At 43.2% G+C, this 26,265-nt stretch overlaps 1 protein-coding gene across 1 annotated transcript in view; it reads right to left on the bottom strand.

Annotated features, from left to right (window-relative positions):
• LOC104083038 (activating molecule in BECN1-regulated autophagy protein 1-like) overlaps positions 1-14,719 on the bottom strand; it is a gene marked incomplete at its 5' end in the record, with an annotated part of 54,148 nt that extends 39,429 nt beyond the window's left edge. The window contains 4 exons of the mRNA XM_009586390.1: positions 1,847-2,001; positions 2,463-2,651; positions 11,207-11,317; positions 14,572-14,719. Of these exons, the coding sequence (XP_009584685.1) occupies positions 1,847-2,001; positions 2,463-2,651; positions 11,207-11,317; positions 14,572-14,719 (603 nt within the window). The remainder of the gene's footprint in view (positions 1-1,846; positions 2,002-2,462; positions 2,652-11,206; positions 11,318-14,571) is intronic.
• Positions 14,720-26,265: the final 11,546 nt, after the last annotated feature.

The following is a 26,265-nucleotide window of genomic DNA, read 5'->3' as shown; positions in this document are numbered from 1 at the left end:
AAGATATGTTTGAAATGGAGATGAAGAAATATAAATTGAAGATTTAGACAGCAGCTTACTGATTTAGCTGGCTACAAAAAAACGTCTCCAAAAGGAAGGGCTAGATAGAAGCCATAGCAACTGGAGTTTAGAGCAAACGTGAAGAATGGATGAGAGGAAAGAATTCTACCATAGCTCTTTATGGGAAGAGACATGATTTTAGCTAATAGGACTTCTCGATCTTAACTTACTATGATATGGTAAAAAGACTGTGGGAAGGGATACTCCCGTATCTGGCAGTAAAAACTATGTATTTCACTAGGATCTTAAAATAACTTAAAAAAGAAACAGTACCAAGGCAAACTAGACTTTTAAAAGGATCTAACAGGATACTGAATCCATGTAATTAGTGATCTTATCATATCCACACAGCTTTCACCAACCACACCTGCTAACCAAATTGTGCTTTTCTCATAAATACTCTTTTATTTCTGCCTCTTACCTTAAGAGGCTGATACCAGAATGCTAGCTCGGAACCGGGGCTGAAGAAGTGCTGATTGGTGCACCAAAGAATATCCTCATCACTGATTTTTCCTTGCATTATAACATGGAGCAGATGACAACGACAAACAAGAGTTTTATATCAGCTGATAAAGCAGCTCATGTAATGATGCAGCTGAGATGACCCTCTCTGAATCATGAGCAGTCTGGAGAGCAACTTAGAGAGTCTGAAGGTGAATCAAGCAGTTTCTCCCAGAGACAAGTCTCTCCCCAGTGCTGGGCCACTAGATGAATAGCTCAGTGCGACCCCTGTACACTGGGAAAGCTCTACCAAAAGTAATAATAATCAGAGGGGCCTTTCAAAAAAGCAAAATTTAAAAAAAGGGGGGGGCGGCGGGGGGGGCCAGATATAGACAGAGGAAATGGAATGAATTCCACTATGATCAAATTATCCCCCAAAGTGAAAAGGTTTGAATAGCTATTTTTCATCTCCTGCAACAGAAGCCACCTGAATACATGGCCTAAAGCTTGAATCCAGCCCAAATTTCAGCTTTAGAAATTACCTAGTTTTGCCTGCTCAACTGTCTTTGTGCATTATCAACTGAATACGGCTTTTAACATTCCAAACTACCACTGAATAGCTGTTGTGCTCCGCTAATGAACAAAGCAAGACACACATGTTCTCTTAACTCTATTCACCAGTTTGCAAAAAGATGAAGGTTTTTCCTTGCATACTAAATGAGTCAGCATGGGTCACAGTTCAGTTCTCCCACAAAGAAGTAGTACAGAAAGATAATTCCATTGCCAAAATAGGCCTACATATATATAGAAAGCTCATTAATAAATAGCCAACAAAAGCCTGTTTGACAAAAGTATGGTAAGCCTCACCTTCAGTCTGTGAGTATGATGTGAAGCCTGGCTCCTACCCTTCCTGAAACCACTGGTGGCCCCTCTCCTAGAGGGTAGCTGCTTTTAGGAATGTTAGGAAACGATCCTGAACCCTCAGCTGAAAAACTCCCTCAGCAAAGCCAACTGCAGTACCACAAGCAATATGCATATTACCCTAAGAAGTACAAAAGACCTACTAAGTACTATGAGTGATATCTAGACTTAGGTCACCACACACAACACTGAATGTATTTGTCATCATATTTGAAACCAGAGTAAAGTTTCACAATTCTGTTATACTTATGTTCTCCTCCATGTTTGCATACCTCTGTAATAAATTCCTACACATGTTTATTATTCAAGTAGGCCTGGAGCATGCTACCTCTTTGCTACACAGCAACCACCTACTATGCTAGAGCCAAAATGACACAAAATCACTGATGAAAACACACAGAAACAGAATTACACATGCACTCACCCTCATAGAGGTTTCTCCACCGTGGGGCTGTTGCAGCCTGAAGACTTGAGCAACCATGTGTTCTGTGGAAGGGTGCAACAGGATACGTCGGGAAGCCAGTCCCACCATTACGTATCTGCCCATTGGAGACAGGCTCACAGAAATGGCATTAGGGCCTATAAAGAGAAGAGGAGTTATTTCTCTCACAGGTTGACATCCCTCCCCATGCCTGATCCTCACAGCTTCTTCGTTCCCTTTCAGCATTCCCATAATGTACGACATACTAAAGCTCATCCTTATAAGGGGTAGAGAAGAATAAGGAGACCTGCACAAGAACAAATTTTGTGAGATGTTTCCTTGCAGCCAATGTCCTCCCACTATGACAATGAAGTTCTTTAAGGAACAAAACACTATCCCTTAGCAGCACCCCCATACCAGCATCTTACATGTCCAGACCATACCACAAGCTTCTCCCCAGCAGTACTATATTTGTGGCTGGTTGGAAGGTCAATAAAATATTTCCTGTTACTACGATCACCGATGTTCAGACTACTGCATTTCTCACTGAAGGCTGAGTTCTGAGGTAACTTCTCACACACACACTCCCACTCACCCTGACTTCTTGCTGCATGCTTACCAAATCGCTTTGTGTAAAGCATCTCGCCCAAGTTGTGGGGTGCCAGAGAATACACAGCCAGTATTCCCTCATCAGGGAAGCCTCTTTGACTGCTCGGAATGAAGGCTGCCAGCAGCTGTCCATCGGCAGAGATATCGCAGCTAGCATCATTGTAAATCTTGCAGTTTTGAACAAGCACGTTCACAGAGGCTGCAAAGAAGAAAGAAAGGAACAGTGATTGAAGCGCTCACATTCAACAGAGAATAAAGCAAGATTTAAACCTAACATTGGAGACCGGACAGTACATGCAAAAGACAATCAAGACATTTAGCTTCCTCCAAAAGTTTATGAAATGTTAATGCCCTGATTAATGTAAAACTTGCTCTAAAACAGAGATAAGACACTGCAATGAGCCCAGGGAATGAAATCTACTCACCTCCTGCAGCCTTCAGCCAAGAAATAGTGGCAAGTGCACTTTATCAAACCCCTCCTTTGTTGAGCATAACACCATCCTTTGTAAAGGACAGCACAGTTTAAACAAGTCCCAAATCATGACACTGACAAACTCCAGCAGTGGTATCATTGGAAACAGTACACCTTAATTCATTTCCCCTTCTCTTGTGGAACCCCTAGTTCCAGCTGCCCTTATCTCCAATAAACAGGAGATGAGAGAAAAATTCCTCCCTGCAGATACAGACATTCATTTCTGACAGCTGATTTTTACATCAGTCTTGGATAAAGCAAGTGAGAAAGGGCAGACTTCTCCAGCCAGTCCTCCACTTAATTACTCCAGTATTTGAGACATTCATGCAATCGGTGAAGTATCTGTTTAACAGACAGGGTAGTGAGCAGCAATTCAGAAAATCTAAGTTTTACTTTAATCTCTACTGGTGAGTTGCTGGGTGACCTCGTACAAATCTTTTCCCCTCCATGCCTTGCACACGCAGCCCATAAGCCCATAAACTCTTTGGGCTACTGAATCTTACTATGCACTTGCACCATTCCTAGTACAGTGACGTTCCAAGGCCTTTTAGCATCGTCATCGCCAACAGCTCAATGGTGGCTTCATAAGACAAGTTATGTTCGCTCCCTCAGCCTAACCTAAATGTGCTCCAGTGTTTCACTAAAACTGCTGCAATTATTCCAGGAGGTTTGGAGCTGAAACCGCATACACTATTTTGGGGATGGGGGAATTTCAGATTCTAGTATTTTCAACCTCAAGGGGATAGAAACATAAAAAAATAGAAATAAAGCCCACATTTGCAATATAGAAGCATTGCATGTGAGAAGACTGAACACCCTGTCTCACATGCTTGAAGCTATAGCATCACGTGGAGCACTATGTCAACTTCTACAGTCCAGGAATTCTCTTCTAAACTTTCAGACCATGCCCAGCCTAGAAGTGGCTTTGATTTGTTCAGCTAAAATTGCAGATGAGTTTATGAAGGCACCTCTTGGGCCAGATTCCTTATTAGTTTAACAAAAGAACAGTGCCAAGAATGCTTTGTGCATACTTCTGAAAGTCTGAACTTCCAAATCAAATTAAGGCTGTAACTCAATGCTTTAACAAACTGGCGCTGCTGCCAGAAGAAATAATCCCTGCCCTTTGTTTCCAACACTTCCGTGGAAAGTAAGCTACATCAGGGAACTGATATGGCTGAGAAATTACAGACTGTTGTCTAGGTCACTTTTTAGCCAGAACAGTTTCCCAACCTGGCACATCACATGGCCACATAGATGCAGCAGCAGAAAAAGAAGTCATCACAGGGAAGCAGACAGGACCGCTCCTTCTTCCAGCACTGCTGATTTAAAGTGCTCGCTGAACCTCGTCTTCAGTTCTTCTGGTCTCAAAGACATTTTTCCTGAACTGCTTTCCTACCTGGTTGAGTATCAACTTCTACTGTTCCATTTAAGAAACTCCGATGAAAAAGACAATGAGGATAAAAAGTGGACTATGTAATTACATTCTGTACCAAACCACCTATACCTGTACTCTAAATTTATGCAATCATTTTTTTCAGTCTCGAAGCTGCTAAAACCAGTAATTTTCAGCCTAAAATAAACAGAAAGGTGCTGAACAGAAAAAAGGTAAATAATGGTAGTCACTGTCAGTGCTGTAATAACAGAATCTAAGATACACACGGCCCTTCAAAGAACAGACGGTCCAAAAGATGACAAAATTCCCGAGTGCTTAGTCTGAAGCTAGTTGAACAGAAAGACAACAGAATAAAGATTAAAGACTCTACTACCTAATTTTAAAAAAGGTAGAATTAAAATTTGCCCTTTTTTTTAAATCTAGGCTTCACTCGAGTCCTCATTATGTCATCACAAGAGAAGATGGGCATCAACACAAGAACTGCAGGATATGCTGTGAACTAGCTAAAGGATACACGACAACAGGTTGCACTATTGTAATCCCCATCAAACTGGGAGGATTCCTGCAGAGTTCTTCAGTGACTCATTTCAAAACCAGTCCTATTTATTAGCTTTATCAATGAGCTAGGCACACAGTGGAGCTGGTTGATGAACTCTGTTGATAAAGTTAGGTAATTTCATTAACAGAGCACGATCAGACCACACAGTGAACTGAAGTACACAGAGACATAACAGAAGTGAAATGAAAGAATTCTAGAGCCTGTTAACATTTATAAATTTCTGCTTTACCTAGGAGCTTCTCAGTTGGAAACAAGAGAGAATCAACTTTGGTGATCAAGCAAAGACTAAGCCATCCAGCCGGCATAACAGTGAAAGAGGTGGCAATCCTAAACTGCCCTAGGGAGCACACTTGCAACAGAAATGCCAGTGCTAATATACAACTTTGTGCTGAGACCACATGCAGGATACTGGGCAGAGTTTTGGTCAGCCATGTTCAAGAAAGATTAAATCCTAAACGGTAACAAGTCCAGCAAAGAGCTATGAGTATGACTGGGGAAAATGAAACATGTATTTTATGGTTTTTTTAAAAAAAAAAGAAAAAAAAAAGATTGCGAGGAAATGGGATTGTATTTACAAAAAATACCAGAAAGTAAGTACCAGAAAAACATCAGTTCTCTTCACAAATAATGTTGACAGGTGAGTAAGTGGGTAAAAGCAGCCATTAAGTTTGGAAATTAGAAGATTTCTGCCAGAATAGCAAGATTCTAGAACAGTCTTTCAACAGAAGTGAAAGGGGCAAAGAATTTAACCAATTTTAAGACAGACTAAGAGGAACTATAGGATGCGCTTGCCTAAGACAGCAGGGAGCTAGACTCGGTGGCTAAGGGTGTTCCTTTCTCACCAATTCCTTTCTAGTTGTAATCTAATCAGCAGTGATCTAAAAAATTGAAGGAAGGGAAAAAAAAGGAGGGGGGAGGAATGGGAACTTACTGTACAGGTGAATATTAGGACTCTCCCAGCCAAACCTGAGTTAACTACTTAAAAGAGAGCCAAGCAAGAAGACCAGCAACAGAGCAAAACTACACATTACACATGGAGAGCATTGCCAGAGATACAACTATGAAATGCCCCCACCACCACCTGCGCAAAAAACTTTGATTATTAGAAGAGAAAATACAGTTCAGTCCCTTTCTTTGGGGTCTAAGAACTGTTCTCTCTCATTCCTATTCTGCTAGATATCTAAGTTTTTGTCCTGCATCTCTGGTCTCAGGATGAAGTTTCCATGAGGGTTTCTCTACAACGTTAACTATTGTCATTTGATGCTCAGTATTGGAAGTAGCAAGATTGTATACTTGCTTCATCAGACCAAAGGTATGGGTGTCATTTAGCCCAGGGACCCTTCTGTACTGATGAACTCCTGGTGCTTTTCAGAGGTGCAAAAAGTTTTAGAGGGGACAGATAGTGATTTCTCTGGGCACAGGTGATGTTTCTTCCTTGTTCCTATAACTATTGAAAATCACAGTCTATAGAGTCCATGTCTCTTCTCAGCTTTTAAAGTTTGGGGTTTTTTCAATCTAATGCAATCTTGGACATTCATAAGAAAAGAATCCCACATCTTTATTTCTGTAACGTAAGAAATGCTTGTATTTCTTCTGTACCATTTACAGATTCAGGGACATTGCCATGTCTTGCACATGTCCTCCGAGTTCCATGGGTATTTTTTTCCTTTCCAGGTCTCTAATCCTCTTCTTCATCTAGCATTTACTATATGTCTTTTTAAAACAATGTTGGGTTTGGATCACCAGTCACCAAGAGTCTCTTTATCATATAGCTACACGGTTTTTCCTTTTTTTTTTTTCCCCCACCCGCCCCTCCTTCAGCACAGCACAGAGGTTTTTGGTGAGCAGTCCGCAATGATGGCCAACATGACTGCGCGTCTTGTTCTTTTTAAAGTTTGTTGCATATGGTGAATGCCTCTTAGCAAAACAGATTGTGAACTCCCCTGCCAGAAGTGAACTATCTTTCCCCCTTGATGTGTGCCTGGAACATAAAAGATCACAGATGCAAGTTGTGCTGAACAAGAAAGAGTGCCTTTTATTTCAGTCTTTCAAGATCTGATTCACGCTGGCATTATGGTTCTTTGCTCTTCCCTCATTTACAAAGGATGAGGGACTCAAGTAGCACTTATGCCTAGAACCAAGGGAGCCTACTATGCTACCAAAAAAAGTCTAGCTGTGAGAGATGGAGATCTCAGCAAGGTTTCGTTTTAAGGAACAGCATCTAAGAGATTCCCAAGACTGGGGAGGATGAAGATACCCATGCATTTGACAAAGCCACAGGATATTTGACTTCTTTGAGCCTGAGGCCTGATCTATAAAAATGAAGCCAATACAGAAGATTGTTAGGGAAAAAAATTGCTATTTTTGGAAAACCATTTACAACAAGGCTGCCCTTTCATCTCTTGTTTTCTTTTGTTGTTAATGCATCCACCGAGCTGACAGAACAGATCAAAAGAAACATCAGAGAACAAATTAATCAAGCTGTTGTGCCAACTTGGAGTGCTTACACCTACAACACAATTACGCTTGATGCTGGGGAAGGCCTGGAACACCGGCAGCAACAGCACTGTTTGCCAAAGGAAGATAGTGCTGGTTGCACCATCCACTCCTAGCCACCCTTAAGGATGACACCTTCTTAAAAGCTGCTCCTATTTATATGTTGTTTAGCATGCTTTTATTTCTTCCTTTTTTTCTTTTAAGTTCTTCTGCATCCCACTGTGGATCAGTAAGTATTGATCAAATCACCTTCCTCAAGTCCCAGCCAGTGTCAGAACAGGACAAATTCCTGATGCGTGACTAAATGTGGAAGAACTAGACCAGTTCAGCCACAATGGCTAGAAAATGAAATAACGAGCAGCGAGTAGCATGAGAGAAACTATATTCGAAAGATAGAAACGAGAGACAAAACCTTCCAATATTTTATCTGTGGAAAGGCTATATTCTACACTGTTCACCGATTCAATACTTACCTGGTTAGCTGTGGGAAATTTTAAGGATCTGCAACACTTACTTGAAGAATGTTAAATAAATGCCAGAGATAGCATCGTCTCTGCTGCCAAATAAATTCCCCACCCCAAAGCTGATACGACTGACAATTACAGTTTAAGACCGGGTCATGTTCATTTCAGAGTTATTAAAAGCAAAACTGGCAACAGGAGGGAAGAAATCTGAAGCCATCTTTTTCCATTTTGCAATTAATAGAGAAAGACAGGGCAGAGACTCAAATCCCACAAGTCCCTGCAGAGCCACTTCCCCAAGACCGTCAGAGTCCTCTTTCGTGCGTCTGCTGGACCGAGCGTTAGCGAGGTCGCTGCTGCGGAGCAGAGTCCTGCGCCCAGGGCTCCGAAGGGTGCCGGGGCCCAGCCGCTGAGATCGCAGGACTGGGCTAATCAGGCTGCTGTCGCTTGCTCAGATGCATCCGTTCCAGTGGAAAACATCCTATTTCCAAACTATCTTTTCTTTGTTTAATTGTAACAGGAAGAAGAGCTGCTCGGAGATGGAGGTTGGCCACAGAGTCCTTTCTTTGATGGAGAGTGGAGCTGGCAGGCAGTCCCAAACTTCAGCTGCATCATTTCATCTGCCTGAACTCCCAAACCACTTGTGGCTCAAGTCAGTCCCAGGAAGTGCAATAGCCCCCTCTGCGTAAGCAGACTCTCTCACATGACCACCTCTGATTTATAGGAAACCATGGAAAAAAAAGGAGCTATTGAGGTCACAGGTTTTACTGGGAAAACAGTTTATTTCCAAGCTCGTGAAGAGTCAGAAAAGACTCCTCCAACCCACCACTCCACTGTTACACATTTAGCTTCACAGTATCTCTACAAATTTGTGCACCTCGGCAAACTCGCAGCTTGCCTTTGTTCTGTGCCTAGTCAAGCTTGGCAAATACCTGTTGTAGGATGAGCACAGCTGCTACATCTTCATACATCCCTACTAGACCTTGGCAGAGGGAGATACGGCTAACAACCTAGAAATGCCAGAGTTGGGCTCAGCATACAAAAAAGAAGCAGCAGAGTAAAACCGAACATTTCCAAATGGTAATAAAGATGGACAAGCCAAGTGCTACGAAGCACAAAGTGGGGAGTCAGAAGGGATGGGGATGGGCTTGTAGCAGGAACCCTGCCTGCAAGAAGGGCACAATTACAACAGAAACTGTAGCCCAATTTCCAGCTAATTGGAAGCTATTTCAGAATGGAAGTGTCCTGGCAGGGGAGAGGGAGAAGATTGAAATACTGATGTCTTGAGAAGCAGATGGTTCTATTTTCTATGGGATTCCATAAATTATAAACAAACATCTTACACTTTTTTTTTTTCTTTTTTTTTTTTTTTAAATCAGCAGCCTTCTCCTCAGCAGCCAGATGAGACCAAAAAAAAAAAAAGCTATTAGCAGCTGTAGCACTCTTCAAATACTTTACAAGCTTGAAGAGAAGTCCCAAAGAATTTAAGTCAGCAGCAGGATGCTTCCCCCTCTGACTTCATCTTTATTCTGTTCCAGAGTCTGGCTGGACCACGGAAAGTATTGCCACTGCCTGGCAAAACTTCGCCTTGAGCACTGATCCTCAGCCTACAATCTTACACTAGTACTACAAAGTTTGGCACTTAACAAGACACGTCAATGCACTGGCACACAAGTTCAACACAGTATTCTACTTTCAAGAGGACGCTGTGTGCTCCTTCTCAAGAGACAGAATGGTTCTCCAGGACAAAATATAAAGCATCTTCCCCCTTTTCACTGTCAAGGGCTACTGCCTAGAAGCAAGGCTTTTATTCCCCACCAGGCTATAAACATCACACCACAATATTCTATACAATGTGAAGGAAGGAGATGAGACAGAAACACCGGACACTTTATCTCTAGGAACAACACAGTAAGAAAGCTTTTTGTAATGGGATGGGCTACCGGTGGCTTTCCCCCAGCTCCTCCGATTTCCCAGAGACAGGGAGGTAAATGGCCCCATACAGGTTGCCCAGAGAAGTTGTGGATCCCTCATAATTGGAAGTGTTCAAGGTCAGATTGGAGGGAGCTTTGAGCAACCTGACCTATTGAAAGATGTCCCTGCCCATGGCAGAGGGGGGTAGACTAGATGATCTTTAAAGGTCCCTTCCAACCCAAACCATTCTGTGATTCTATGATTTCAGTTCCCACATCTCTGCTGCTATGGTGTCACTACATGTGCTCCTTTTGTGGGTTCTTTAAGCAACAGGACAGTACCCCACAGAGACCTCTCGTCAGGTATGTAATTTCTAGAATTGCAGAACAGACAGGGCTGGGACTGGAAGAAACTTTTTCTTAATTCATTTCAGTGGCTACCTGTGAAAGCAGAAGTCTTTCTGAAAACAGAATCCCTGTTCTCCCTGAAAAGAAGTCAGTCCCTTAAAGCAGAACCCAATCTGGTTTTGCTGAGAATGAAGCAATGAATTTCACAGAGATGGCCTAAGGTAAAAATCACTGTACAAAGAAACATTCATGAGTATCTACCTCCTATCTTCATCCCAGGCTGCCACAAATATTTCTGCAGCTGTACAGCAAGCTATATCAGGATACTATTCTAGCCTTTCTAGTCAAGTTCGTTTTAGCCCCAAAAAAGTCATTCCTTTATCAGCTGACCACAAACATCAAATATTCTTGTGCCTGCATAAGGAAGTCTATTCCAGTGCGAGAGCTAGCTTATGCCATAGAACATATGTAAAACTATGGTCTAATTTTCACAAAGGGAAGGAGAGAATAAATAAATAAATAAATAGAACCAGCAATATTGCTCATATTCTTGACCCAGAAGCAGCTTTCACCTGAGATATGGGACAAATCACTGCTTTTGCAAATGACTAGAAGCTACATCTACTTCCCCTGGCTTGTAACACTGTGGTAAGCAACAGACCAGGGCCCCGATTCCCAGAATGTACTGCAGCACTTTAACCCACACTAATGTCAATAACTTGGAGAATTCAGACCCAATTTATTAGCAGGTTCTAACGTAAAGGTAAAAGACAACATCCTTCTAGAAACTTGTTCGTAAAAGAATGAGGAGATTGGATACAGAATTATTCTAAGAGGATTGTATATTCCCATGAGAATGCTCATAAAAAGCCCCATTTATGCATAGATTTGCTGATAGCAAGAATACATAAGCTAGACAGAGCAGGAACAGCTTTGCATGCTTTTAGTCGATTTTCTCAAAAGGCTAAGCATTTTACAGTTCCCAATGCAACAAAACAATCAAGTCATCCAAGGCCTGCAACATACAGCTGCCTTTGGGAAGATCCTAGAGCTTATGGTAGCTCTGGTTGGTATAGACATAAAAGAAAGTCCTGGTGTCCTTTCCAGCTTACCATTGCTGATTTCAGGCAGATCAAATTTAGTGAAGTCCCACCACTGGAGCCGGTAGGTGGTGTTGGCAATGTTGCTGGCCACAGCTGACTGTCCATCCCCAATCACAGCACCTACAGAAAAGGAGGAAATAATTAGCAATTTAACCTCCAGAAGATTATCCAGAAAAGAGCTGGGGAGATAAAACCATAGAAAACCTTTCAAAACCTTTACACAAAACTCTAGATTCTTAAAGAAACCGTATTTACAGAAATAGCAACACCTCCTAAATAAGAGCACAGGAAATTAATAGGAAAGCATCTCCCTGCAACACATTTCTGAAAGAAAAGAAAGTTGATGAGAGATAAAACTTGCCCAGACTCACAAGACAGAAATCCTAATCAATTCATTTGGTGCAAATGCATTCTACTTATTGGTGCTAGTGAAGCTGTGTTTTCACAGACCCAAAATTTTCTAGTACAGCTATGAAGGCAGACCAGAATACATACTAAGGAAAAGTGTTGCCCTGGCAAATCACACACATTTGTGGATGTAATCCCTCTTACTACTGTAAGCTGCACTCCGAAGATACAGGATGCCTACAATATTTGCCACACAGTCACGATTGTAACAAAATATTAGCACGGAGGACCTACAAAAGCTGGCCCTTTTCTGCTCTGGGTGGCCCAACCTAGAGCAGGCAGGGGCTACCCTGGCTCCAGGCAAACGCCATGACCCTTGCTAACCACCCAAAGATTTGGGCAACAGCCCAAAGCTAAGCAGAATACTTCGGGAACTAGCAAAAAGAACATAATTTTCCAGGCAGAAAGGAACTGCCACTGGTAACTCGAGTCAGCATACATTTGAGAAAGCTCAGAGACATGAAATGCAATCCCTAGGGAGACAAGTGCGGAGAAGAAACAGTTCTCCCATAATAGTACTAGAGTCAAAAATCTCATGCTATTTGCAGTCTCTAAGGCCTTCATATACATGCAGCCCTTGTACTACACACACATGCTGGCACCCAGAGAAACTCAAGGTAATAGAATTTGATAAGGGAGAGCAAAACAAGATCATCCCCAAGCACAAATGAGGAAAAACACAGCCTCCAGAGCCTACGCAGTCTGGATTTCAGCATCTCCACACTGTCTCCAGTGGGAAGCACACAGAAAAGTCAGTGGCTTCACTCTCCCAGAAGGGCTGGCTCAGGACTCTCCTGCCAGAGAAGAGGCATCACTTTAACAACTCTGTATCCAGTACACAGCAGGCCAGCTGCCTGTGCAGAGAGCTAAAAGCTTGCTAACTGCTAGTAAATGAAAGTGGTGTGGAGGAAGATGAGGAGACTAGGGTGGCTGGATTTTTACTTTTCTTATCAAACCCCAGCAGAACACTCAGGCTTGTACTGAAAAGAAAAGCAGAACACTCAGGCTTTTACTGAAAAGAACAGAAGGAAAAAAAAAAAAAAAAAAAAAAAAAAAGGCCTGAACACACACACACAAAAAAAACCCCCCAGGGTTTATGTTTTCTCTGCAACGTAAAGAACAAGGGGGAGCAGGGCAAACTAGGGAAGCAAATTCTAGACCGGTGCTGATAAATAAAGAGAAAGATACCAAGGAGGCTGCTGCTAGTACTCTTTTCATCGATAAGCTGTCTCGAGTCCTGATTTTTGATTCTGGAGAAAGCTCAGAAATACACCAAGAGCAAGACTTCTGAGCAGCCAGCTTTACACTGTGTACTCAGCTGTGCCAGGCCTCCAGCAATCAACAAACCTCCACCGCGCATCTGCTCAGTCTCTGTATCTGCCTCTGTCAGATGCGCGCATATCACTGGGAGAGCAGAATTAAGAAGAGAATTTCCATTGCTCTTACATAGGCCCAAGGCCTTGTTCTCCATATTCCCCAAAACAAAGGGCGCCTCTGAATTGGAGAAAGCAGATTCAATGCATTAATGAAATTACATTTTGCAACCAGAAGCGGAAGGAGGACAATTAAATTTTATGTTGCTTCATCTCTAAAAGTCTCCTCTTTGCAAGCCCGGGTTTGGTACACAAGGGAGCTCTTCAGCTGTCTTGCCTCCAGCCACCAGGTGGAGAACAGAAAACTAGTTTCTGCACAAATTTCAAGCAGTGGGACTTGCTGCAGGGAAACGGTAACTAACATCACCAACTAGGCAGCAACTGCCTTACAGGACCGAGTCAGGCAAGGAAACACTCCGCAAAGACAGGCAACAGAAGTACTACTGAGGGCACATAATTCCAGAATACTGATCTTATTACAGATGAACATTACAAAGTCATCAAGTGGTCTGCAATGAGAACCACCTTTGCAGGCAGAGCAAGTAATATATAAACTGGAGAATAACATACCTAGGAGAGTAATCGTGCATTCCCTCTGCATCACAGAAGCCTAGCAACATCACTAACTGCTCCACAAACAGCAAGTTCATCTGGCTCATACAACTGTTGCACCTACTGCTACATGGACCATAAAAAAAGCTGTCAAGAAATGTTTTTGAATTTTTTTTCTGTAAAGATTCTGGTCTCCTCCTCTCTTACCCTGGAACCTTCAGGTTAGTTATGGTGTTCATTTAAACCTCACATCCCCTTCACTCCAAAGGCAGTCACATCCTACACGGAAAAGCTAACAACGGAAAAAAGCAATACCTCCCCTTCTACAGGACAGCCCTGCACGAATTTCAGAGCCAGCAAAAGCTATCAACTAATGCTAGGGCTTCAGGTAACAGATACCTTTATCAAAAAGATTAGGACCCAGGGAACAAGGTTCATAGAGTGAAAGGTGCATGTTCAGAAGGATTTGGTCCACTTCTCAAAGGCTCCAAACCAGTGTGCCTAACACTAATGGCAAATTCCATGATCTACATGTTTTTATTAAGTCATTACCTCTACTTACACTAATTATGTAATTGAGAAGTGTAATTTTTAAATTATATCTAGCTACATATAACAAAGTGGAATAACATTTGTATCACAAGTCCTGCCAGAAGCCTCCCACGTGCATTGTCCTACAGTAAAGATTAAAAGCACGCAAACACTTCAGATATTCAATTTAGGGAGGAAAATACCCCCCAGTACGCAACTATGCTATCCTAACCTTTGTGGTTCGCTTTTTCCATTGGTTGATAGGGAAGATTTGAGACCAGGGGTGGAAAACTTAAGGAAGTCAAAATCCTCACTCAGAGCTTTTGCTCACCGTGCAGCGTGAACACTCATTCTCAGCTGACTTTGCCCAGCCAGGGTTTCAGCCTGGGTGAGAGCAGAAGAAGGTGCTGTCGCCTCTTAAGTTCTAGTGTAACCTGGAGGCAAACAACACACTTCAGCTTCATAAATGTGGGCAGCAGCAGATCAGCTCTTACAAGCGGCAGTTCTCACCAAGCACTTGACAGTCTGTCCTGATTCCTGGTCTTCCACTGTTTGATGGGATCACAAGTGACTGCAGTGGGTACCCGAGGGTCTCAGGCTTGTCATCCCCACGAACAGAACGACCTTTTACTGCAGAGATGATGTAGATTTCAAAATGCTGAAATCCAAAGCAAAGGCCAATTGAAATGCAGTGAACGTAGGTTTGATTGGCAGCTTTCCTGCGTCTGTCTATCACTGCGTAATAAACACTGGGTGATGGCAGAAATGAAGATAAATGCTTTCAGCAGCTCCTCCTTTCCCCCCACCGCCCCGATCTCCATCCACCCCCACTCAGCACATGACAAGAGAGTTTAAAGAGTGGCGGGGGGGGAGTCTTAACAAAGACTTAAAAAAAAAAAATTCCTCGAATCTTGTCTTATAGGCCACCTACACGTGACAGATATTTATCCGTCAGTCTCAATCCCCTCAGAGGGTCCAACTCATCTTGGCATGTGGAGAAATGAACCTTTGCCAGTCAGCTATTGCTCATTTATGAATCAAGCCGTGCAAGCCAATTCTGAGTTTAGACTGAAAGGGGAAAAAGCGGTGCAAAACCACTTTCCATGGCACTCCAGCACTCCTTCAGTGAAGAGCAGGATACTTCCAGACTACTACTATCAGACTCTCAGAGGAAGAGCTAATACTCTAGACCTACACAGGCTTTGGGGTACAAGTTTCAAGAACATGGAACATCTACATATTATGGGAATTTCTTTCCCATGTATCTAACAGAAACCAGAGCTCAATTCTTTTTCTAGACTAGATCCTTTACTCTTAATTTTAGTGTCTGGCAGGTGCCCTCATAGCAAGAGAAAAATTTATTAAGATGCTTACAGATAAGCTTGAGGAAGCTGGAGAAGTCCCTGAGCTAATTTGTGACTCAATTTGAGACAGTGATTAGGCCCTGGTATAAAATTCCCCCTAGATCAGTACTTGCATCTTTAAGCATGACTACCTTTGAAAAGTAATTACCTCTTTATGAGCCCATTTGTAACTGTAGCTAATGATACTGAGGTTATCCTACACTTGCAGAAAGGGTCTACCACAGCTGACGAGTTTTACATTTACTCGTTCTAGATTTACTACAATCCAAGCTCCAGGAAGCCCAAAATACAGGACAAATCTATTTGACCAACCAAGCTTACATTTACTCGTTCTAGATTTACTACAACCCAAGCTCCAGGAAGCCCAAAACACAGGACAAATCTATTTGACCAACCAAGGATAAAGCTCTTTGCTGCAAGAATACACCAGACTCTCTCAACCAGTTCTGAAGCAATTTGAATTCAGCTGAAATGTGACTACTGATCTCCGAAGCCTAGTGGAGATGTAACAGGTTCTTGCACATCTCCGACCCTAAAGTATTTTTTGGGCCAGCCTGGTTTTGGGGACTACCTTTGATCACAGTAAATATATTAAATCCTGAATATGAATTTGACAAATCCCAGCAAATCTGTGTTCCAGGCTACCACAAAGACACTGCCTTTGAAGTGGCCGAGCTAACTATCTAAAACTGTGCTAATGCTGTAGAAACAGTATGCATAGCAACCTGGTGTTTTCAAGGATTCATTTTGCTTTCGATGTACCAGCAAGCTGTAAATAGGAAGTGGGCAAAACAATTTTCATGAATGGATGCACAAAATATCACTAAGGGTAGTTCGGCATATGCTAAGCACTGAAGGGATCTTAGACTCGATGTTAACTGAGAAAGCCCCAGAGAGTTCTGTACTGTCTGAAGCCTGAACCCTTCAAAAGGCTATTATTTTTCCTTTACCCCAGATGTACAAAATAAGAAGAAATGCAATTTCCCATTCATGCTCATTCCTATTGCAAAATTTCCTTTTAAAAGGGGCAATGCTTAGCATGCTGAGTTCCACAGTGCTATCAGCTATGGGAATTTGAGCAGGCCTCAGCTGCAGGTAGTGAAGACTGTCCTAATAGGAGCTCAGTCAAGTGCCCAAGGGCTTCGCTGACATTGTGAACAATGCAAGCATCATATAGGAAAGGGAATTTTCCAGCCACAAGTTTCAGACTTCAAAAGGAAATCAATTTATTGGCAAGAAACACAAACAACAAATGAACACGTGCCCTGCCCAAAGCGTCCATCCCCAGTACAGTCATGATGGCTCCTTGACATCTTACCTTCCTGACGTTAGAGATCTTCCTTTGTCTGATCATATAACAATTAATACAGAAATGCATCTGGAAAGCATCTGTCTTTGATGGTAAGGTCCAGTTTCAGTTTCCCTCCGGGAAATTAGAAGAGGTTAAGGTCCTTTTCAAACGCATTCCCCTCTTGTCTGAATTGTTTGCACTTCACCAAGCAAGCTGATAATTTTTCTCCTTAAGAAAGAGAATTCCCACTTCTCTGTTGTTGTTCACCCCATAGAGATGCCCCTGCTCATGTCACCCTGCCACACACGGAAGTTGGAAAACCAGATATGAAACAGCATGGTGAGTTTCCAGAACCAGCAAGAGTTGAGCCAGCAATATTGACATAGAACTTCTCAGACAAGGAAAACCCTGTACTCTCCTCGGTGACAAATAAGGTACCTTATCACAGCCTTTGCATATACACACTGGAGCAAGCAAATGTCACTGTTTAGGAAGTCCTCATCCTACTCAGGGTGACCATTAAGGAACAAGCAGTTTCATTTCCTTGCTGTAGCTACATCAACCCTCTCAGCTACTGCTAGTGACAGATCATGGTCTAAGTATTCAACCTGCCAAGAACTTTCTGCAACTATGCAATATCAGAGATGCACTGCTGAACAGAAGAAAAACCAACCAAATAAATTGGAAGGAATGCCTTCTTCCTACCTCCTAAATCACTGCCAATCAACATCTCAAGTACAGCCGTGTCACAATGAAAGTCTGACAGGATTTAAAACAATTTTTGCACGCTATTTTTCATCTGTAAGATTCATAATCTCTCATGCCATCAAAAAAAAGAAAAGGTAGAGAGAAATACCATCTGAACCGTAGGCATACCAGAGTGTCTTACTCGCACCTCACCTTAGCGATGAGCGGAGAGCAAGACAACCGCTCAGCAACTGCTGGAAAGGAGAAGAGATGAATGAGACAAGCAAGAGCCTGACTTTGGCAACTGAACACAAAGTAATACTTGTATCTTGTTACTGATAATAATTATTCAGCTTATGCTTCAGAGTATACTTCATTTGCATAGTTTAAAAGCTCGTTCTTGCAGGGCAGTAAGTACAATTCACCAGAGAACTGAAGCCTCAAATCCTGCTTGCAAAAGAAGCAGAGCTGCAAGTCTTAGTGGTGCTCTTACATTTGTACAACTCAAATGAAGCCCGTAAGTGCAATTTTCTTCTTTATAAGAAAACCTTTACAAACAGGGACTGTTTAGGCTCAGCTGTTTGTTTTCTCATTTGTCATTTATGATGCTTTTAGCTGCAGTGGATGGGAAGTTCTGTGGAAAGGCTCCACTATACTGGTTGCTTTACACTATGTAACGGCACGCATGCATACACATTTTAAACAGCAAAAAAAACCCCCATTTGTTTAGGGACCACTATGAGACTCCTGGAATTCTGATACTGGGTACAGCACTGGAATGGTATGTAAAGAGATGGAGGTGCTCCATGAAGCACACGGGTGGAAATAAATGTTATCAGGCTAGACAGTCAAGAGAAATCTTCCTGCAAATACAGATGCTGTATCATTAAAAGAGCTTGACAGGAAAAGGTTATGGAAACAGAAAGAAACATCTGTTACTGTTGGCTGAAACAGCTCACAAGTTGTTTGAGAGGTGGGTGGGCAAACAAGCTTTCTCTTTTCTCATTTGGGCCCCTTGCTGGGAAGGGGAGTCAAGGCTGGAGTCTTCTAATCAGCTGACTGCTGGGGCTGTTAAAGGAAGTTTCTGCAGGCATTGTTGCTTGTTTTGAGACCATTTCTTTATTTCCATGTGACAGCAGCATGTGTTAAAAGCATGCCTCATACCACCATATGATTCAAGCAGTAAAACATGTTTCCTACAGTATAGCCTTTTAGGGCAAATATTCAAGCACTAAAAATACGTTCCAATCTGCATTTTATTTAACTAATGTTTTGTTTCGATCTTTTCTGCATATTTTCAGCCTTTTAGATGATTTTGTCTGTATGCATAAAGAAGCCCTAACAAAAAACAGTGAGTAAAGGGTTGGAGAAAGGGCTTTACGCTTTCTTCCTAATTTCTGTTATTCCATACACCATAAAATCCTCTGATACTTACAGAATCAGCTATAAGAGCCATCAGCTACTGCCCTGGCATGGAAGCCAGAAACCTATTTATTGGAAAATACTGGGGAGATAAAGACAACTTTACCTTGTCAGTGTGAGGAAAAACAATAATCTGGGTTACAGTCACTTCTCCATCTGGAAGTCCGTATCAATCTACTAAAAAATCAGTAACATAATACATCTGAAATCATCTCCCAAGCAACTGACACTGCAAGAGAAAAGTGTTTTCCAGAATTAAACTGGGAGGGGGAGCAAATGAGGCCAGGACACACTGCTAGATGAAAAGGCAGAAGAGAGCTGAACTTTGCAGTCTCTAAGGAAACATGTATTCTCTTCCCTCACCCCTGTTTGAACCCACGCACGAGGGCACGTTCACAGCCCTCCTCCCTTCTAAGCTTCCAGAAACAGTAGGCGACTCTCCAGATCAAAACGCCACATCTCTCCTGCCAGAGTTTAAGTTTCACAAAATCCCTGAGAAGGTGAACTAGGAAGGTCTCAATAGCTAACCTGTGCTCTGTGTCGCTCAGGCTCCTTCCTCTGCCAACTCTGCCCCTTGCAATGCCTCCGCTCTCTCCCGTCACTACGTCCCTTGCATCATTTCCAAGCCCTTCATTAAATGCTGGTGGAAGTCTGCTTTTTAACCTTCACATCTGTGTTTATTCTCTGCACAAAACCAGAGCGAAATCTGTGCCTGGCAGGCATTTCTTTTTGTAAAACTCCTTCTTCTTTCCCTTTCTGACTTTTCAGAGCATGAAATGTGCCTGCTAATCCTAATTGCCTCGGACGGAGAGTCTTGCAGAGACTAGACAAAGGGGGCAGCCTTCCACCACGGAGCTGTGAGCAGGCACCAGACTCTAAGCTCTCGAGTCTCCAGAGCTCCCATCTCACTTTGCCGCATTTCTGAAGAACACAAGGACAAACTTCCCCAAGTAGCTATACCAGGAACAGGGACTTGCCTTCCCAGACTTCCCTTCTCCTGCTTAAATGGCCCTCCCGGCACAAGCGTCCATCTGAGCTCATTGCGCGACGTGACTCAGGCTGGGAAGAGTCCTCAAACATTGCTGCTGTATGACAAAGCAAAAAAGCTAAATAGCCAACTTTTAAGGGTCATTTGCCTGCCTGCATCCCGGCGCCAGCTCTCTTACCAAAGAAAAAGTTCGAAGGTCCCACTGGCACATCCACAGCCGGCCTTTCCATTAGCAGTGCCTTGGCCAGTAACACAGGCACGGAGAAACTGAATCATTATGGTATTAAGACACTTTTGCCTCCAACAATCATTAAAGAAGTTAACTTTCTGGTCTAGCAGAGTTTGTCTGGATTCAGAGGAATATTTCCACTGCAGCAACAAAAAATTCCATCACACGCTTGCTGTTGTTGCCTAACCAGAATGTCCTTACCACCGAAGGCTAATGCTTGTGTCCTCCACAGTTGTCACACCACCCACACTGTCTACGAGGTCTACTGCAGTTCACTCGTCTAACGTAGACGCTAACGCAGTATCAGACTAATCCAGCCTTGCCAAAACTGCTGTATATAGTTTTAGATCATTCCGAGTTCCTGCAATTTCTTGAGATTTTCTTATAGGGACTGTCTGCCAAGACACTTGCCAACTTCAGCCCGTATTCCACACATGTTATACTTTATCATCAACTCCATAGCTCATAAATTAGTGTGGCCACAGTTTCAGTTGACACCAAGTAATTCCTCTCCTGAGCAGAAGCTCAAATAGTGTTTAACAGCACTCCCATCTAACCAATATAGCTACGTCAACAGATGGATGCAGAGTAGATGCAAAAATAACGAGTGAAACTGCTTTTACACAGAAGAGCCTTTTTCATTGTGAGTGTGCATTTTAACTACATGAAATCCTCTTAATCCAAACAATTCAGCAAGCCAAATGCCTGCTACCACCTCTGCAGCTCTTTACTGCAAGAATGTGTGCTTAGCACAACTTTAAATGTTCGTGTCTTATGCCAAAACACTCATCTGCAGTGGAAAAAAAAACTCAGCAGTATCTTTGTAGAGCACATGCATGCCTTATCAACCACCACATTGCAATAATACAAACTTTCACTAATCCAGGAAGCAGTATGGTCCCTAGAAGGGTTTGAATTCCTGAGATTTAACTGTGTATCAGTACAACACCAAGCTTCCACACCGGAGCCACTTTTCATTGTGGAAATAGCAGTACGCGGTATTAATAAAAGCTCCAAGCACAGAAACACATTCAAAGCCTTGTACTTGCCAGTGAATGGAAGACTTGCAAAAATTCTTCCTATCCTTAAACACATTTAGGACTGCTGTATTACAGCACAAGCCCTGTGCATCCAAACTTGCAATGAAAGTGCTGTGTCAGCTTAGTGACACGGACTGAGCTACCACCACAATACAGAGCACTAAGCTAAACACGCTCAATGGTTGATTACATTTCACAGTCATAATATCCTGTGAGCAGGATAGGTCTGGTGAGGAAATACTTGTCTGTTCTGAATCTGTACTCGTCTAGGGAGGTTAAGACGAAGTCACATGCTCTCAGAGAAAAAACGCACCTCCATTAGTAAGAATGCGGGTCCTGACAACTTAAAATAAATTCCATATAATAAACTAACAAAGTGTCTTAGGGCAAATGAAGAGCCGACAGGTGGCATTTACGAAATATATTTTAAGGGTGTGCTGTACTCACTAAGAGCCTCTTTTCAGACCGTTGGGTCCTGCACAGTCGCTGTGTCTGCAAAGAAAACAGGCACTAACCTTGCATAAGGTATACAAAACTGGAAAACCATCGCTAAAGGGAACAATTTATGAGATATCCCCAATCTGATGAGCAAAAGAGAAGGCAGGACAGGAATTGGGAAGTAAACAGCCGGGCTCACTGTTTTCTGCGTAAAGTGGTGAACAGGGGGACAACCATAAAAGCAGAAAACGAGCAAGCTGGGAAAACACAAAATCTAACAATAGTTTAACTAATGGGAAGGCCGTTCAAATTTAAAGCGTGGTGAGATGGAAAGGAGGAAGCCCAGGCTGGAGGAACACAATGGGGAGACCACATTGTTCCAACTGGAAAAGAACAAAGAAAAAAAACCTACAGCAAATAAAGTACTTGGCTCTCGCAATGTTTTGAATACTTTCTGATGGAGGAAGTTTTGAGGGCAGTTTGGCCTGATCTAGATGACAGCAATGGAAACAAGACTCGTTCCTTATCGCCACTAGCTTTAATGCACAAAGCAGGTTCCAGCACCTGAATGAATCCGCAGGGATCTCCGCACAGAGCCAACGCAGAGATTCAGGCTCAAGGGCTGACCCAGATCCCAGAGTACGTGGAGCAGGACTGATGAAGCACGCTGCTCCACACCCTGATGGACCACTGTGTGACAACATGAAAGGAACGATGCGACATTCAGAACAGTGACGCAGCGTCAGAGCTCCCAGAGGGCAGCAGGACTCCTTCAAGGAGTTCAGCCAAGTTCATAACCTTGCAGTGACTTCTGTAAATCAGTGCCACAGCTGAGTTCAAACCAGACAGGTCCAACCCACTGCAATTACAAAAGCGACTACAAAATGAAAAGAGACTAACACTTTATGCCATTATTTTTAAGGAGTATTAAAAGTCAAACTCAAAGCCACACACAGAAAAACTAAGACCTAAGCTCAAGGCAGCAGAAGTACATCCTAACTACTCAGCGTGCAGGCCCTGCGCTACACAACAGATGGATACCTCAGATGGGTTTTATTTCTTTTTAGGGCAGACTTGACCTTAATCCAGCTTGAATTAGCTCGTAATACTTCCAGAGGATACTAAGCAGACCTGTCCAAGAAGCTGCTGTACAATATAACCACCACAGCTATTCCACACAGCATTTATAAGCAAGAGTGGAGGGAAATTCAGACGATGAAAATAGGGCAATCACAATTTACTGGTTTGTGGTTAGATTTTAGATTATACACAATTGAGATGTGGAGCAGGCCATGCTTTACTGGAGGTAGGGGTCACAAACTAAAAAGAAACTGTGGTGAGAGGCTCCAAAATCTCATCCTCACAGCAGCAGAGCCAGAGGTCCAGAGATCCTAGCAGATCAAAGAATCAGCAGCGGTACAGCCTAGAAGACGATGAGCACTCCAGGTCAGCCTCTCAGTCCTAGGACTCAGTGTAAAATTACAGTCCCAAAGGACAATTTTATTAGGCCTCACAAGTCAGGGGAACAGCAGAAGTGAGGCAGTAGCTCATTAAAATCACAGGAGTGGGGAGACCGACATCCAGTTACAGCTAGTTTCTTTGCAAGCAGAAAAGTTACAGCAGGGCTTTGCCTTCAGCTTTCACTGTTTCCTGTGTCAGCAGACATTCATGTACCTAGTGAACGAGGGGTCTTCTGTGGAACCTCAGCGGCCAAGCTGGGCCAGGAAAAGATAGAAACACACTCCCCTCGCACCCCTTCTGTGCCTTCCACATACAGAACCCCATCAAGTCCTTAGCGACATGTTTTCTCACCTCACCTTTCAAAATCTTTGCAAGTCTGTTCATTCTATGCGGCCTATAAGCTCTTTCTCTAAACTTTCTGTTACTGACTCCCTCCCCACCACAACTTAATGTCTTCTAGCGTTTACCATCAGCCTTTCTCTCTCATTCCATCTTGCTATGATTTCCAGTCTATAAGCACTGCTAGTCATTTGTCTGCCCTCAGCCCTCTTCTTGCTGTGTCTTCTTTCCCTTCCACTCTGTCAAAGTGGTTTTGGATTTCCTTCACGCTTTTCAGTGTCTTCACAACGGGGATATGGGGGTGTGCACGTGTGTGTGTGTGTGTACGTGTTGGGTGTTTGCCTCCTTCCCCCAGTCATGCTCCCCTCCAGATTTTGAGCCTGACCCACCCCTGATACCAGTTCCCTTTCCAACCATCTATTGCGAGACAACTCTCATGAAAACGGTCACCAGACTAGCTCCCTCCACTACACAACTTTTCTCTTCTACTTCTACTATGGTACCTCAGGGAAGACAGAGAGATCTGACTGGGTTGGTCTGTCATGAACCAAAAGACAGATCCTCAACTTGTGTGTGCAGCACACCAGGAGACATCACATGGATGGGTGCATGCATGCCCACACCCTGAATGCTAATACGAACAATTGTTTGAAAGAAGACAAAGTGTTTCTCCAGCTTAACTGAAACCCACGCCTGCAATCCCAGCTGCCTCGTCACCACCTTTGACTCATTCCTCAAACCCTCCCCTCCTCCAGCCTCCATTTCTCTCTGTGCAGAATCTCAGCTGCTTATAAGAAAATTACAAAGTGACATTACTTCCTCCATCCTTTCAACTTTCCCTTCCCCTCCTGCAATTCCTCTCATCACATACAGAAGATCTTCCCAACCCTTCTAAGCACTCCACCTGTCTCTATGATTTTATCCCCATGTCCCTATTTTGTGGCAGTTTCCATCCCTTGCCATTTGACAGTACACATTTGTATGCTCTTCTCTTTCCTCTCGCAATATAAACATGCATTAGCTTCTTGCATCTCTAAATTCCTCAGAGACTCTGCATCACCATTTGGATGTCTAGGGTGAGAAGGGGAAATGCATTCACCCCCATGTTCTTCTCATCCCTAGCTCTCAAACTGCACCATGTTTACTCCAGGCAGTCACTTTTCTTTTTTTGACAAGTCCAGTTTGGATCCTCTCCAGCCCACCTTCTATCTCTCAAATACTACTAAAGCTGCTCTACTTTTAACGACACCCTTCCTGGTCAAAGCTGAGGACTAGTAGTCTAACCATCATCATTAGGTCTTACTTAGCAAAGGTGGTAACATTTTTGATTCTTGGATTACTCCTCCTTACCTTCTGTGAATGACTTCCACCGCTACCACTCTCACCGCCCCCAAAGATGCTGAAGGAGACAAATGAGCAATTATGAACATCACCACAACTTCTTCCACACTGATCTCTGTGCTTGCTGCCAGCTCTGAAGTTATCTAATGGGCCATAAGCCACACCTACGTACTCCTTACCACCCATTGCTGCAAAAACAGGTGGGTTGAAGCAGCTTGATACAGCTGAAATTGTACATAGTGTCAGGCAGCGCTTGAAGCAAGAGAAAGAGATGTGAACCTGGTTCCCAGATCAGCAAGAGCTGGACTCAGAAGCCAGGCTACCAGGGAACTCAGCAGGACTTGAGAGCCCAGAGCAATTACATTTGTAGAGGCTGGCCACAGCTCCCGCTGATTTTGAACTCTCAGAAACATGGTAACTCCTGCGTGCCAGGGCTGCTGGATTACAGCCCACACCGAGCTCAGCAGGAGAGTGTGTCAACCTACTGCTCAAGAAAGCAAAATACAGCTTCCTTTAGTAGCACAGACTTGCAGCTCCTGCTTAGTTCAAAACCAACTCTCTGAGCTCCTGCAGGCACTGCAGACCGTTCCCTCTTCTGCCCCGCTCCAGAGGTGGTGGTATACTAATTTTAAAAAAACAGGGGGGTGGAGAGCGGGAACATACATGAAGTACCCCTCCACCCGTGGTTCCTGTTTACATTTGTTAGTGTACAAAATCTCCTGCTGTCCGCATTTACTTTTGATTGAGTTCTGAGGCAACGAGTTAAGAAGCTGGCATGAGTTTATATAGTGCTCTCATCCTTGACTAGGGCCTGCGTTTGCTATTGCACTAACACCGTTTGGATCCTCTTCTTGGTTTTGTTTAAGAATTTCTCTGTCTCATGCAGGACACTTACCACCTTCCACATGTTTAACACCCCGAAACCACCCACAAACGCAGCTTTTATGTTTTGGGAAAAGCCCACAGCCTACATTTATTTCCCTAGGCTCTGCCCTTGCCAAGGGCATGTTCTAAAACTCCTCCAGCCACCACAGAGAGAGGGCCATTTCTCAGTGCGGCTCATGTTAAGGTAAACCACACGGGTAAGGTAAACCCATCTGAGATGAATGAACCCACAAGTCAAAAGTAACTCCGAAGAGGCAGGCAAGTTGTGACTAACCTTACAATATCTCCCCATACATCTTCCCCCTTAATCAAGGAAAGCCAGCAGGCCAGAAGCATAAAACCAACGGAGCAAGCTGAGGTAACGATACTACGTGGAGGGAAAACTATCGCTGCAGAATCTAATAGCTAGCAACAACCTTCAATTTGTCTACATTAAGTGATAACGCATTGATACATTAATGGTCAATTATTAAAAAAACCTCCAGGGTAGCAAGCAGAAGGATCCAATGGTACAATCCTATCTACCTGGGAAAGAGAGCTGGAGATCAGTACACAGCATCCTTATCAGATCCCTTATACAACATACAACTATGTTGCCATAGCAAGAGCTTCCTCCATCTTTATGCCAGGGTGGCTATAAAAATGTCTATGAAGATATTCTATATTGGGTGTAGCAAATCTGGCTCAGGGTTTGCTTTGTGGTGCTTGGTTCCCCCCCC

The sequence above is a fragment of the Fulmarus glacialis genome, unplaced genomic scaffold (genome assembly GCF_000690835.1).
Source record: "Fulmarus glacialis isolate BGI_N327 unplaced genomic scaffold, ASM69083v1 scaffold4751, whole genome shotgun sequence".
NCBI classification, from domain to species: domain Eukaryota; kingdom Metazoa; phylum Chordata; class Aves; order Procellariiformes; family Procellariidae; genus Fulmarus; species Fulmarus glacialis.
The sequence above is the reverse complement of the archived record's forward strand: the minus strand, read 5'-3'. Positions and strand labels throughout refer to the sequence as shown.